The sequence below is a fragment of the Condylostylus longicornis genome, unplaced genomic scaffold (genome assembly GCF_029603195.1).
Source record: "Condylostylus longicornis isolate FDR11 unplaced genomic scaffold, ASM2960319v2 ptg000010l, whole genome shotgun sequence".
Lineage (NCBI taxonomy): Eukaryota > Metazoa > Arthropoda > Insecta > Diptera > Dolichopodidae > Condylostylus > Condylostylus longicornis.
In genome coordinates, this window is record NW_026577979.1 from 21,361,300 (window position 1) to 21,377,524 (window position 16,225).

General features: G+C 22.4%; 1 protein-coding gene across 5 annotated transcripts in view; it reads left to right on the plus strand.

Moving 5' to 3' along the window:
* Nucleotides 1-16,225, plus strand: part of LOC129618689 (uncharacterized) — an 82,651-nt gene that overhangs the window by 31,590 nt on the left and 34,836 nt on the right. Inside the window, exons 1-2 of one of the 5 annotated variants that reach the window (XM_055533594.1) lie at nucleotides 5,763-6,395; nucleotides 13,988-14,341. The exons of 1 other annotated variant lie outside the window; for it this stretch is intronic. In XM_055533594.1, coding sequence (XP_055389569.1) covers nucleotides 14,233-14,341 — 109 coding nt within the window. In that variant the 5' untranslated portion in view covers nucleotides 5,763-6,395; nucleotides 13,988-14,232. Of the gene's footprint in view, nucleotides 1-5,762; nucleotides 6,396-6,573; nucleotides 7,019-7,414; nucleotides 8,195-10,906; nucleotides 10,926-13,987; nucleotides 14,342-16,225 lie in introns of those variants that run through there. 3 more of the 5 variants (XM_055533591.1, XM_055533592.1, XM_055533595.1) reach the window with 3 other exon arrangements.

Below are 16,225 nucleotides of genomic sequence, written 5' to 3' on the forward strand. Positions count from 1 at the left end.
GACAACATTTTTGTTTGTAGCTTCGTTGAAATCTCAACGGAGCCCGAGATGCATGGGTTTTAAAGAATTTCCACGAAATTTGCACTTGCTCAAGTTTTTTGCTTATTTAACTTCCCTTCCGAAAAAGATGGAAAGGTCAAACAAAAAGTTTTTTAAAGGACTTGGGATCAAAGTATTATTTGATTTTATGTACTTTCGGAATGCGAAGCATTCTAATTTTAGAAAAAAAAACAAATTTTTCTCTTTTTTTGTTTTGATGTCGTAGGAAATTTTTGAATCAAACTTTCAGTAAAAATTTTTTTTTAAAGAATTTTGACCACTTTTTTCAACTTCAATTCAAGTCACTAAAAGTCATAAAAAATCTTTTATGGTACAGGATGTATACGAAAAAAAAACATTTGTATACCAAGATTTTAAGGGCCTTATTAAATTTTATTATAAAGGAAATATTTCGCGCTATTTTTGATTTTTGCTAATTTTAGGTGCTAAAATTCTTAATTATTATTAATTTTTGAGTAGAAAAATCATTCTTAAAAACAGTTGAGTTTTTCAGAACAGATATTGTGAGAAAAATTTTATTGTTAAGATTTTTGTTGAAAAAAAGATTTAAGATTTTTAAGATTTTTTTAGAGAAAAATTTCCATGGTTATATTTTTCCAACTTTTCTTTTAGAATCACCTTGTATACATTGCATGTGGGTATACATATGTATATGTATGTACCAATTTTAATCATATAAAAATAATAACTAATGAAAAGTATATGTTAAAAATAAAACAAACCTAAATATGAACTTAATCGGTTTTAATCAACCGGTCAAACACCTTATGCCATCATACAACATGCACATGTACAAAAATATAATCACAAATGTGTGCATGTAGATATATCATTTATTTTCATTAATTTTTTTTTTATTTCTATTTTCAAATTTTCTATATTGTGCCAGTGTTATAACTACTAGCCAATATTTAAAATTTCACAATATTAATTTATGTATGTCTGTACGTCCAGTATAAAAAATTGATACTGATAAAGGTTTTCTAAAAAAGCACATTTCATTTTAATAGTTTTTGATATAAAAGAAGATTTCCTATGATCTAAATTATTTAATTAGAAATTTTTCAACTTGCGGTCCTACAATACGAAGCCTTTCAAACATGTTTATTATTCGTAATTATTAAAACAATTATTTAATAAAACTAATGGTTGCAATACTTCGATAATAATGGATACATAGTACATAAGTATGTACAAATTTGTTCTTTACAAAGTTTCGAATGAAAATATATCCGACCTGTAACTTAGCCAAAAGCAAGTCATGTAGGTAGAGTGTAGTATGTCTGAAGATGAAAAACAATAAATTATACCAAATCAATTTTTCACTTATATTCTATACAAACGATTAAAATTTTACTATAAATGATGGTAAGTTGAACAACATTCTGGAACTTACGATGATGAAAATTCTTTTACGTTTTAAAAAATTTGAGGTTTTTGATATAAACCATAAACCATATAATTTGCATAGATACTTAAACAAACTAAAATGCGTCCAAAAATTTTCAGTTAAGAGGAAAGTTCTTCTACATTTATAAAATTTTTGTGATTCTTCATAATTTTTTTTCATTCTTTGAAAAACTTTGAATGGGACAGAAATTAAATTCCATTAGCTTAATTCATTGACATGAATTAATAGAAATGTTTATTAAACCTTTGACGGCTATACGACAATAGTTATATTTATACATATTAATATGTTTTGAAATGTACTAAAAATGAAATCGCTAACCCTCAGACTAGATGTGTAACACAAAACAGACTAAGCTTTTCTAATGATCCAAAATTTATTCATAAAATTAATTAAGTTTATATATGAAAAAAATAATGATTTTTTTTTTTAAAAATGAGAAAAACCAGAAAAATAAAAATAAATAGAAATTCATTTGATTGAATAACACGGACGCAAGGAATTTTTTATTTTTATAAAAAACGCAGAAGAAAAAACCCACTAAATCTGTCTTTTACGATAAAAGAGGTAAACGTAATCCCCCAAAATCACAAAAACAACTTTTATTTGACTCATTTATTTTATTTATTAAAAAGAAAGTGACGGTTAAAAAATGTAATATATTTTTTTTTGTTTCTTTTTTTAAATTGAAAAAAAAATGTGGCTGTCATAAAAAAACTTTGTGATGCTTTAAAATTAATCTTTTTTACATCTTCTGATGTAATTGCAATGTTCTGCTTTGGTTAACAATTTTCAAGTTTTCTCAATATGACGTTAAGCTTGATAACAAATTAAAAGAATCTTTTTAATTGTATAGAACCTGTAATTTTAGAACCAGTCAAGGAAAATATGAGAATGCAGCCATTATCCCCCCATACACGTACAGAAAATAAATTTAGTTTACGAGTTTATAAAAAATGTGATCAAAAAACTAATTAGAAACAAATCAACTCTTTGAAAACCAGCTGTCAGACATACGATGTGGGCATATACCAAATAATATTATGTAAATTGCATCTTGAGAACTGATTACAGGCAACGTCATAAGGTTTACAGTAAATTGAGTTCCGATTATAAATCGTCTCCCATTTCTTATCAGTTTCCCTTTTCTTATTACAGTTAATGCAGAAAGGTTATTGTTATAATTGTTTTTTCGTTTAGGTCACAAATTTTATATATGAAAAAATAATTTAATTTAATTATACTTACATATTTACTTTCATTTGAGTAGATTATAAAATCAGTCATAATATTTATCAGAGAAAGTTTCCATCATTCATTTCAGTTATATACCCATTTAAACTTACAATCTCACTTTCGTATACACATAAATTTACATAAGATAAAAAAATAATGGAAATTTAGCCATTAAAAAATTTTTGGTTTAACTTTTTTGGTTTTTGTTTTTTATTCGCTTTACTTTTTGTAACAACACAAAAACGTTGGATGCATCATATTGTAGAGCATAAAGAAAATAAATAAATAAAGGTACCAGCATATACAAAAAATATTTTCGGCAGTTTAAAAAAAAAAAAAAAACAAAATTATAAAATTCGAGTAAATAAGTTTCCGACTAAAATTTGAGGCTTGAAAATGGTTAGCAACGAGGTTATCATGAAAACGTTCCAGAACTTACCACTTGTGTTGATAATTTACAAAATTTTCATTGAAAAAGGCGATTTATTAGCTTTAGTATTTTTTTTCAAATATTTTTATACGTGTATATCAACAATCAAAATATAAAATTAAAGTATACTACAAGAAAAATATAAACAAGAATAACTAAAACTTACTAATATTTCAGTAATTTCTTTTATTGATATTGTACACATACTCATATACACATACGTACATATATGTGTGTTTTAGTTTGTTATTATTGACACCAAGTTGGTAAATTTTACGTCACATTTTTAATTAAAATCTAATATGAGAAATTACCACCGCAGACTTCAAATAATGAATCATAAAATATTTAAAAGCAAGAAAATATTTTTTTTTTCGAAATTTTATTTAATTTTAATTATTTTTCTAAAAACAGCTTTTATTAAATAGTTTTATAGGGAAATTTATCTTAGTAATTTTTATGATTTTGTTGACATCTCAATAACAAAATATTGAAAATATGACTAAACTAAGAATAACAATAATCAAAATCGTATTACGGAAGTAAGGAATAAATGGAATCCTAATAACAAAAAATACTAATAGAAAAGTGTGTTCTATTTGCATTCTTGTATAACACTATTACTTTCATTTAATAATATAATTAATGAATAAGATTTGTTTGAATTATTCTTAGCGAACGTGTAAGATTTTAATTGTAAAATGTTAAAATAAATAAAATTATTTAAAAAACAAATTTTATGTAAAAGATTTCTAAAAATCCTTAACGTTTGTTATAAAATTTCATGTATTGCGCCTGTAAGTAAGCAATTTTAAATTTTCCTCAATTTAAATCTCAACTGTTTAAATTTTAATTCTAACTTAAAGTTCGGATTTGATAGAAAAATTTTTATTAAAATAATTAAAACGAAAATTAAGTTTGAAAATTTTTCAATAATAGTAAAGGGATGGTAACTTTATTTCTCTTTTAGCAATAAAGTGGGATATTTTTTTTATTGTTTTTTGATTATTAAAAGATATTAAAGAGTGAAATTTGAGTTCTGTATCGAATTCACCTTCAACTTCCGCCAGTTCAAATATGTATTAATAGATTTATGTTTATTTTGTATTATGCAAATAATTAATGACAAAAAAAAGGAAAAAGTAGTATTGGTTTTTCTTATTTTACATATAAATATATACGTAGACATTTACATATAAATACAAAAATTAATTTTTAATTTGATATCGTAATTATTAATTTTTATTTTACATTAATGTGGGATGATCTGTTGATGAAGTAAAAGTGATAGTGATAATGAAATCTAATCACATTAATTTCGATTTTACGATACGCATCGACTAAAACGTACGAGTATATACATACATACGAGTATAAGTGTTATTGATCTAGAGAATCCGGTTTGAAATTTCCAGTATGCATGTATTTTTAATGGTGCGATCAAAAATGAAAGGAAAATTTTATATAAAATTTGAACTTGTTTAAATTTCACATTGGTATTAATTTAAAAAAAAGGAAATAAGAAAATGTTGCTGTTACAGTATTCTGCTTAAAGAAAATATAAGGAAACAAGAAATTGTGAAAATAAGGAAAAATTTATCGCTAATATGCGCTAAAAATATCAATATTAGTGAATTTAAACATAATTTTTGCTCTGTACTATTTTTTTCCTATGCAATTAAATAGCAAGTAAATAAAGTTATTTTACAATATTTTAAATACTGAATGTTTTGATTTTTAGTACTACTTAGTTATGTAATTTTTTCTTTAGCGTTTAATTGTTGCAATACGTTGCAACAATTAAACGCTAAAGTTGCTGACTTATAATTATTATCTTTGTGGTTTTTTTATAGACAATTGAGGTTTGAGCTTCATTTTTTGCTATATTCCTTAAAAGTCTCACACTTTTAAAAAATTTTTAAAAGAAACCAAATTTTCGGAATAATTTAAATTTACTTTTCCGCAACACAAAACTAAAGAGAAAAATAAAATTTTAAGTTTAAAATTATCGAATACACCAAGCTTTGTGGACCCACTTTTAAAAAACTTCAAAATCAAATTAGAGACAATTAAGTATTCTGAATTTTACGAGTATATATGTATATATATCTTTTTAAGATCTTAATATCTTACATTGAATTCAGTATATTTCTATATATTAAATTAGTAGAGAAAATAGTAATAAATTAAGAGGGAAAAAGTAAATTTTACATTTCTTAATAAAAGGCAAATAAGTTATTACTTATGTTGTGTTTGTGTCACAATAACCTCAGGCAAATTCATGGAAAATTTATTCGTTTAATTGCAAATTGCCCCTTAGTGCGAAAACAGCCTTTTTGGTACATATGAACTCAATACTGAAGTACAATTTACAATTGTTTAAAATTTAAAAAAAAAGAAATAGACTTTTTTTTATTTTTTTCTCTTTCTTTCTTTGCTAAACTTATAGTACATTTTTTGCTCATAGCTTTTTTTATTATTTTGTATAGTACTTTTCATTGAATGTAAACGCACCTTTATTTCATATATACAAAAGCTCTTGTCTATTACATTTTAAATCGTATTCGTAACAAACAAAACAAATTTTTCTCCTCCACACAAAACAATAAAAACAAAATAAAAAAAATTCAAAAGCTTTTAATGATAAGTTAACCAAGTCTTTTATTATTGTAGTTTTAATTTATTGTATGGCATGTGTACAATTAGTAAAATAAGCAAAAAACATAAAAATGAACAACTCGTCTTTATAAATAAGAAGATTCCATTGCATGTGTGTGCGTTTGTGTGTTTTATATTTTTATTAAATTAAAAAAAAATGAAAAATAAATGAAAATGTTTACAAAAAAAAAGCTTTCACAACGGTTCAAAAATAAAAATATGAAAAACAACAAAAAAAGCAACAATATGTATAAGAAAATTGGCATGAAGTAAAACGAAAAAAAAATTAAAAAAACAAACTAAAGAGAAACATAAAAACGAGAACTCATCGACCGACCACTTCACCGTTAGTACAGTGTGGTTGGATTGGTGTGTAGTCAATACAGTCATGCAAAAATCGAAATACAAAACTTTTTCAATTTCAGTCTTATAAAATCTGTTTGACATTAAAGTTAACAATTTCGGTTCGATTTCGAAGAGAGTAAAATAAAAATTTTTAATTTTTTTTTTTTAAATTTTCAAAAAAAAAAAGTTTTTTAAAATCTTCTTAAAATATTTTTAATTTAATAATTTTTTTTCTCGTAACTGCGAATCTTATAAGTAATAAAAATTAATTTCTATATTTTACATGTATACAGAGCGAAAATATATAAATAAATATAAAAAAAAAAAACAAAAAATAAATTATAAAATTAAATATAACATTTTATATGAATAAGAAAAAAAACAAAATTAAAACAAATATTATTTTAGATTATCGAAAATCTAAATTTGCATCTAAAATTGCTACTCAAATTCATTCAAAGTTATAAATTACAGAAGTATATACATACTTACAAGCATATTAGTAGTATCTTAAATAGCATGAACTAGTTAAGATTTTATCAGTGATTAATTTTAAAAATATATTTTAGCTGAATTGTATATATATACATATACAACATAATATATAGTGTCAAAATTTTGAAATTTCGGCGACTTTTTATATATATGAAAAAAAAAAAACAAAAATTCAATAAAAATCAATTTTAATTTTGATTGCATTATTGATTACACGACGATTCTGATTGAATACCAAAAATACTCTACATACGAGAGAATATTAAAAGAAAAATAAACACAATAAACATTAAAAAAAATAAGAGGAATAAAGAGCCATATTGTAATAGGCCAGTAACAGCTGTCAAGTTACATACACGTGCTTGCTATTCACTACTTAAGAAGTAATTACATATATAGTTACATTAAAGAAGTAACTATAATTTTAGTATAAAAGAAATACTTAAACATAAGTACAAATGACCGCATATTATTATCATAACATTTTAATAGAAATAATTAAATAAAATTAAAATTCAAAATAATAAAAAATTAAATTTGAATAAAATGTTTTAAAAATACTTACAATTAATTGAATTAAATTAATAATTATATTATACAAACTAATAAAAATAAAAATTATAAAAAATATTGAATAAAACGACGATATTTGAAAATGAAAATTGTGTGACAAATATAAAAAATTTTATTTATTCATTTTTTTTTATAAATTTCTACTAAAATGTTACATCAGATAGGTGTTTTCTTTTTTATTTCACATAAGAAAAATATATTATATTGATATATACTCATGTATATATACATATGCATATATGTATTTGTTTTTCAAACTTATAATAAACAATTTTGTAGCAAAGCAACTACAATATCGCGCAAAATACACATAATCTCAAGAAATGAAGAAAAAAACTAGAAAATACCTAACATTTAATCTTATAAAATAAATAATATGAAAATAGCAATATACCTACCTACATTTATGTAAATGCATATAGATAATCATATGTATACACAGAATAATATATTATCTACTATGTATGGTTATATGTATATATTTATGTTCACATAATATCTATTTAAAAAAAAATAATAACAAAAATTGTGCGCCGTAATTGTGGTGTGTAGCGTTGTATAATATCATCTTATATATGTATGTACATAGTTGGAGTTTACTTTATAGATTCAATTCATATAATGTTCTAAATTTTTAATTCTATGTTTTCATAAAATATATTAAAATTCATAGTAAAAATATTAATAAAATATTTAATTTTTATAAAATTATAATTAAAATTTTATGATGAGTTTAATTGCAAATGTGATTAAAATATGATATTGAACACTTAAATTTTCTTTATTTTAAAACTCCTAACATCTTATACTTATTTTTCACCATTTTTTTTATTTAAAATAAAATACTTAAAAAATCATCATAAACACATTTTAGTTAACCTTATTTTCAGTTTTGGTGTGGTGTCTATATCGATAAAATTATAAAAATAAATTCGAAAATTATATATGTACGTACGTATGTACATATACTTATTGTATGTAAACAAGTATGTATATTAAATGACTACCTAGACTACCTATATAAATAACATAATATTATGCGCATACATATTAAAATAATAAGTAAATAAAATATGTAAAGGTTATTTTAGATTTCGTTTTGTTGTTATATTTTTTTTCTTATTTATTTTTTGTAAAAACATTCATTTGAATATTTTTCGCTATATTTTGTATATACATATGTACATATGTGTGTTTATATAAAAACTTTTGAAAGAAATTGAGAAAATAGGTGTACACAGAAAGAAAATTAGTGGCAGAGTAAAAAAAGAAAAAATCGAAGTAAAATGAAAAATCATATGATTTAAGAAAAAAAAATCTAAAAATACTATGTAATCACGAAATTTTATAACAATTTAATTTATTTAAATGTTATACTATATGTGTATGAACGTATGTTCACATTATGAATATTTTATTTTTTTATTTTGTATTAAATATAAAAAAATTTAATAAAATTAATAAAAAAAAATCGAATAAGAATTGTAGAGGAGCAAAAAATTAATTCCAAAAAGAGAGAAAGAGAGAGAGAGAGAGAGAAAGGAATGCAGTTTGAAATAATGAAATTGTTATACGATTAAATAAAAAACAAAAAAGATTGAATTATTAGGAATTTTTAAAAGTAATTTCAAAAAGGAATTGATAATATCAAAAAATAATGATAGTGTCAAAAATTCGTACGAATTAAAATCGTATCAATTAGAATCCAAAAAAATAAACGCACAGACCCAAACATAAAATGTTACACATTTGACACACTAGCACGAACTCATTTTTATCTAAACAATCTTTTTTGTATTAATTCCTAGAGTTTAAAATACATATTTCCTTTTAATTTAATTTTAAAATTGTACTTCTTTCGAAGTAAGATAATATATAACACTTAATAGAATTGGAGTGAGCTAAAAAATCTATTATTTAAATTATAATTTAAATGAAAATTATGTATAATAAATGAGAATTGTTATACTGTTATGCCGGCATCAAGTACTTGCTAAGCAATTTTTGACATTATTTATTTGTCAAATTACACATGAATTTTTGTTATATTTTAGACCTGATATTTTAAAGCTATTTTTCAACAAATAAAATATTTTTTATTAGTTTTGGATTTTGAATTATTTTTATATACAGTTGAAATTTTTATACATACATACGTACTTATAATGAATAGCCAAAATTAGGTATAAGGTTCGTTTGTAAAATAAAAATTTACTGGTCAACAAATGGCTTGGTAAAAATTAATTTTTCTCAGGTTATAAAGGATTCGTTATATATTGCACCAAGTTAATGAGTCCATTAAAATTTCTTCCATACGATCTAAAGATATTTCAATATTATTTAAGTACTTAAATACATAGGCACTTCATTTACATATTAAAATTTTTACCTTAAAATATCATTAATTGTTCCAATCTTCTAGAACATTTTCAATAAAAAAAATTGTGGTAATAAAATTATTGAAATAAAAAAATAATTCAATTAGAAATATTCATATATATATATATGTATATACGTACGTACAATATATACATATGAGGGTATGTTTTGAATATTATTTTAAAAATAATTTATTGCCCTTTTTTATTGAGCATATTGCTCGTTCATATGACAACATTAAGTAAGCATAAATGTTTTCATTATTATTTATAAATACAAATTATAAAAATAATGTCAAGAGACGTTTGAACTTGAAAAACAAAAGATAGTAAATATTTGTTATTTTGCTAAATATAATCGAAAAACTTAATTGAAATATGAAATTTCGATGAATTCTTTCATCATAAAAATATATACATTCCATATTTATTTATTTTTGTACATAACATTAGAACATTATCGGTAATTTACCACAAGTTTATTTTTTTTTATCATAAATATTTATTAAAGTAGTAGTAAATAACAGTCTAATAGGTACTATACGTGTACTTAGCATAAGAGGATCATATGATTATGAGACACACATGCGTACATTCTTAATTAGTTGTAATCTATAAAACTAAGTTGATAATATTTACATATTTACATAAATATTTTTTATTTTATAATTTGAACTAGAATTCTAGATTTAGAGATAAGGCGCATATTTTTTTTCAAAATATTTGTGATAAATATGGTGTTTTTAAGGCTATATAAAAAACTACTTGTTTTGAAAGCTTAACAATTAAGACGCGTCTATTGTTATGACTTTAAATTTATTCATTTATTCAGAATGCGCAATTCAGAATTTCATTTCAGTAGTTATGTACGTTTTTAATAATTTTTTCTAAAATTCTATTATCATATGCAAATTATTAAATTACTTACATATTCTATTTGAATTCACAATATTACATAAAATATTTGAATGTGTAGACGGTCATATAACATTATTGCAGTATTTTAAGTAAATAAAATACATTAAAAAAATATTTTTTATTAAAATTTTATGTTTTTCTATTGCATAATTAAAATATTAAAGTATGTGCAAACAATTTCAAATTAATAAGGAGAACAAATTAAAGAACATATTTATTAATAAAAATCCGCCATGTAACAAGTTATTTACTACAATATTTATAACATTAACAAACTATTAAAATATAGCAACAACAGTCATGAATGATTCATTGTGTTTCTTTGTATTTTATAAGTGTTTTTGTTCTTATTGTTTTTTCTCTGTTTTTTTTCCTCTGGTTAAAGTTCGAAATTGAAAACAATATAGTCAACAAATTAAAGGTAAATATTAAACTAAATAAACAAAATTAAGAACAAACAACAACAAAAGAAAAGAAAAACTCAATAATAAATGGAAAAAATATAGGATGAAGTTGATGTGTGTGTCGTTTCAGCCGGTTTTGCCCATTCATTCGTTCCCAAAATAATAATGCAACAGGTTTTATGTTGAACCAAATGGAATGTAAGGATAAGGGTTTCGAGGTAGTGAATTATTGCGCGCTTTATAGAATTGAAGTCAAAATTCGTAGCTTGAATTAAATTTTGTTTTCTTTATTATTAAATTTTCTTAAGAGTCCCTCATGTACAATTTTTCTTTATTAGATTTCACCAAATTGGAATGTTCTGAATTGAATAAAATTTCAGATAATGTCTAGATTTTGTGCTAAGTAGACCACTTATATTCTTTTTCCTTATTATCACAGATATTTCCTCCAAGTATTAAAATTTTATTTATATTTAATTTTCATTATACTGAAAAATTATTAAAAAATAAAATTTAATTGAAAACATGCACATAAATGTGCCTATTAATCTATATACTTACCTATGCATAATAGTACACAATTTTATTTATTTAAATATTAACTTATATAAATAATTAGAATTCGTTGCTTTCGTTATTTTTGTCCTAATCACACATGCATACACAACCATTCTTACATTTTATTTAAAAATATTAATTTAATAATTGTTTAATATTATATATTATATTATATATATGTATGTACATAGGTTTGTTTATTTAATATGTAGGTGGCTATATTAAATATTTATTGAATTCGTTTAAATAAACAAAAATAGAAAAGCTTGGGAATTTTCTGAAATTTTATAAACAAATAACAAATTTCAAATATTAAAATTAAATTTATTTGCTATAATAACCTGAATTTAATTGTATAGTAATCGATTGACGTCATTGTTTAAATTTTTTTGGATAATAAAAAAATTTTGTTTTTTTTAATGTTTCGATATTTAAAAAAATATTCAATTACATCACTAAATTAAAATGTGTTTGTGTATAAAATGTTTAAAGTTAATGTACAAATAATTTAAACTTCTCTGTTGTATCCGAGAGAATATTTTGCATAAATTAAAAATTTCATTAATTTACCGTACAATTCAAATATTAATCTGAAAAAGAGTAGCAATATCTAAATCTAAGCGCGAAATTATGTATGCCTACATAGTTTTTGTCCAGCCTATGATTTAATAAAAAATATCTCATATTGAAAGCCGGTTGAGAAGTGTATTTCTTCTCTGAAAGGCAGAAGATGAATTAAAACAATAGGCCGAAAACATTGTTTACCCTAATGTCCTGAAAGATAATTTTGGGATTTTTCATAATAAACTTCTGTTGCTGCACATAATTCAAGTTATGCGTGCATGTCTTCAATATATTAATTCTCACTATGATAAAAAAATGATTGCATAAAAACTTACAATAAAAGAGGCAAAAAAATTTTTTTCACAAAATTCACGTGCTTTTCGACAAGATTCAAACATATATACATTTTTTTGCATATACATAAATACTTATATAAATTATATAAGTATATTATGTATGTTTAGCAACATCTGCAAAGGAAACGTCTGTTTATTGAACTTTGCACATGTCCATATATTTTTTGTTTTCTTTTCTAATTTTTCCTTTTTATTATTTTTTTTTCTTACAGACTGTGTCATTATTACTGTGGTATTGAATTTTTGTAGGTTTCTTACCTTCTTCCTATTTAGAAATAATTCATGTTGTTAAATAAACCTTCATGTGTGTTAGTTTTTATACATACATGTTTGTATGTATGCATTTATGTGCATTATAAGTAATTATATAAGCTTACATTCCATTTGAAAAACCGGTTACTTTTTATGTTTTTTTTATTGTCTGGTTGTTTGAGAAATTTCAGAATTTGTTCTTTTTTATGTTCTACATATTATCATTCTGACTTTATAGATATTATAAATATATAGATATGTTATGTTGTTATTATACACTCATATACATAAATTCCAATAGTATGTTTTTGTAAGTTTGAAGATTCACAGTAGGTACATAACCTACTGTACCAAACAACTCAAAAAGAATTGGAATTTTTTTTCAGTTTTGTTCTCATTGAAATAATTTTCTTCTTTTTGTTTTGTTTTTGCTTTATGCGTCGAAGATTTTTAAATTTCAACAAACATGAGGGCAGACTTCATAATATGTACATATATAAAAAAAATCTTTATTATAGTTTTAAATTTGAAATTTTTTGTGCACATTCATTTGCACACGTGGTATGGTATACATACACACACGTGTGTGTATGTTCTGTTCATATTATAAAGTCTTATAGGTTCTATGAAAAAGGATATTCAGAGAAATAAAAAAATTGAAAAAAAAAAACAATAATAATAAAAAATAAATCTATTCTTTAAAATATTTTATTACAAGAGCGTTGTATGTATGTACTCTGTTTGATATTGTATAGATATGTAGGCAGAAGGCAAATCAAAAAATTTCGTTTCTTTTAAAAATTAGCAGCAGCTGCAATATAAAAATTATTTCTCAGTTAAATTTATTTTCAGTCGTAAAAGGTTCTTTGTTGTTTGCTAACCTCGTTTCGGATAGTCAGATAATAAATCTTGCTTATTTTATGTATAAGTAATTCATGTAAAAATAAAAATCTAATAATAAAAATAACAACAAAACATAATTACATAGATGCACAATATCTTATGTGTATTTACAAATATACAAGCGCACACCATTTTCAATTTGGCGCCAATTTATTTTCAATTGAAAATTATATATGTATTTTAAATTCTTAAGGAATAATAATTAATAATTATTGTGCGTATATAATAAAACTTAATAATTAAAATAATTTAATAAAAATAATAATATAGTGTTGTATGTGTAAATTTAAAAAATTCCACTGAATTATTAAAATTGTTGCACATAAAAAATTTTAATGAAAATATCCCATAAAATTTCTATATTTGAGCAAAATTAAAATTTTTTTAATGTAGTTTTTTATAAATTATATAAATTTATGTATACTTACCTTTTTTTTATTTTGTAGTGATTTTTAATTATAAAAAAGTGAACAAAATAAGAACAATTAATCATATTAATACAGAAATAATAAATGTGAATAAATTTCCAAAAATTGTACATAAATGACATATTTTTCATATTTTTTAATTCAATATTGAGAATTCAAAAAAAAAAAATTGTATTGAAAAAATAATTGAAAGAAATTTAAAAAAAAAAATTAATAGAATATTTTTTTAACGATTGGAACAACAAACAAACTTCGCATACAAAATGGATATTCTTAATTCAGAAATAACAATAGAATCTAGTTATGTACTGGTGCCAATTCCAATAATTGGAATTATAATTTTGGCGTTATATTTGTTGAAAAATAGAAAAAGTAAGTAAAGTAATATTTAATAAAAAATGTCAACCAATTTTATTTATTCGATGTTGTGAGTATCGAATCAACAAGTGATAGTGATATTTATCGTAAAAATTTCGAAACTTTAATCATAGACGCGAATCATTTGTATTAATTGGTTCATGTTTATAATAATAATATCGAACTTTTTACGATAATTATTACTTATTGATTTGATACTGAAAATAAGCCCCATTATTCGATTTGATTAATGTTTTATGTGTAGAACACCGTCCGCTTCTCAGCAAAATTTATGAAAAATGTTTGCCCAACATCTGCATACTGTAAATTATATACTTAATGAGTAGTTAATAAGGTACCTGAGATAAGAAAGTCAATTTAATTATATTGGTCCGATAATTTGTTCCAGTTCAAATCCAATTTAAATTAGCTGATATCGCTAAAGCGCATTTAATAGACCAATTTCTAAAAGTTAAAGTATTATTAAGCATAATTTTAATTTTAATAATACCTTATATCACAAATACGTAAAGTATCATTACGACTTAAAATGAAACAATTGAAAATTTTCACAAATTCACAAGCTTGCAATACACAATTTATACAACGGTTTAAATTCGATTATGCTATGAATCTACTAAGTGTAAAATTTTTTATTTCCTCTATTATAAGCAACTTTTGCGCTGACATAAAAAAATCTTAAATCAAACAATTTTGTTGTATTAAATGTACTAATTTAAAATGAGTTGAAGGTGTTTTTAATTAGTACAAATCATTTTAAATTTGTTCTATTAATAAAATCGATAAAAGCATATTTTTTTCTGGTTTACTAAAACTAAAGTGTGAAATTTTGTAATATTTTTTTTATCTATATCTATTTGTAGGTATACGATAAATTAATTACTTCTATGTTCTCATATATGTTATTATTTATGTTATCCAAGTATATACACACACAATTGTACATACATATATGATTATGTTAAAGCACTAAAAAAAAGAAGTGCAAAACAACAATATCAAAAAAAAAAATTTCAAAGTCGAAACAATTAGACGGTACTCTTAAATTAAATTAGAAAATATTAAATAAATTATACAATATTAGCACATGTAAGTTAAAAAAAAATTAAACTTTACAATAAATTCTTAGATTTGTAGAAAAGATACTTCAGTGTCTAACATGATACTTCAGTGAAATTATATACATTCATATATTTCTATGTATACCTATCTACTCACAAGTCGCACCTCTTTAAAACCCTTTATACGTTGAGAAATATTAATTTAGTTAACATTTGAAAATTTGAAAAAATTTACACCCAGTTATCAACAGTTTTTTTCCATCAAATTAACTAGTTTTCTCGTGAAATCAGGTTCATCAAAAATGTTTAAAATCTTACTAATGAATTTGATTGCTATTTCAAATAAGGACTTTTTGAAATAGAATTTCATAAATATTTTATTTTGCCATAATTTTCGATTTTAAAATTTCACTTTTGAATATTTTAAAAATTAAGTAAGTAATAAAAGAAATTTCTTGCTTTTACTACTTACCACTTTTATGCTTATACAACAAATTAGGATTTTTGTCAAATTTATAATAAAAATTTTCACAAATTTGCAACTTTTGAACCCATATTTTAACAAAATTGTGCTTTTCAAAAATATTTTAATAATTTTTAAATGTTATTTGTTTAAAAATATTTCCTGTTTTTTATGAATTTGAGAAAGAAAGTTAAAAATCGCTATTGTTACTTCTTGTCTACCTTAAAAGCTGTTTATTTTTTTCTCATAACATTTAAATAACAGTAAAATTGAATGAATTAATCGTATTTTTGTACATGAATATAAAGAAAGCTACAAAATATAAACGTTTATTCATATTAAGTATGAAAAGTG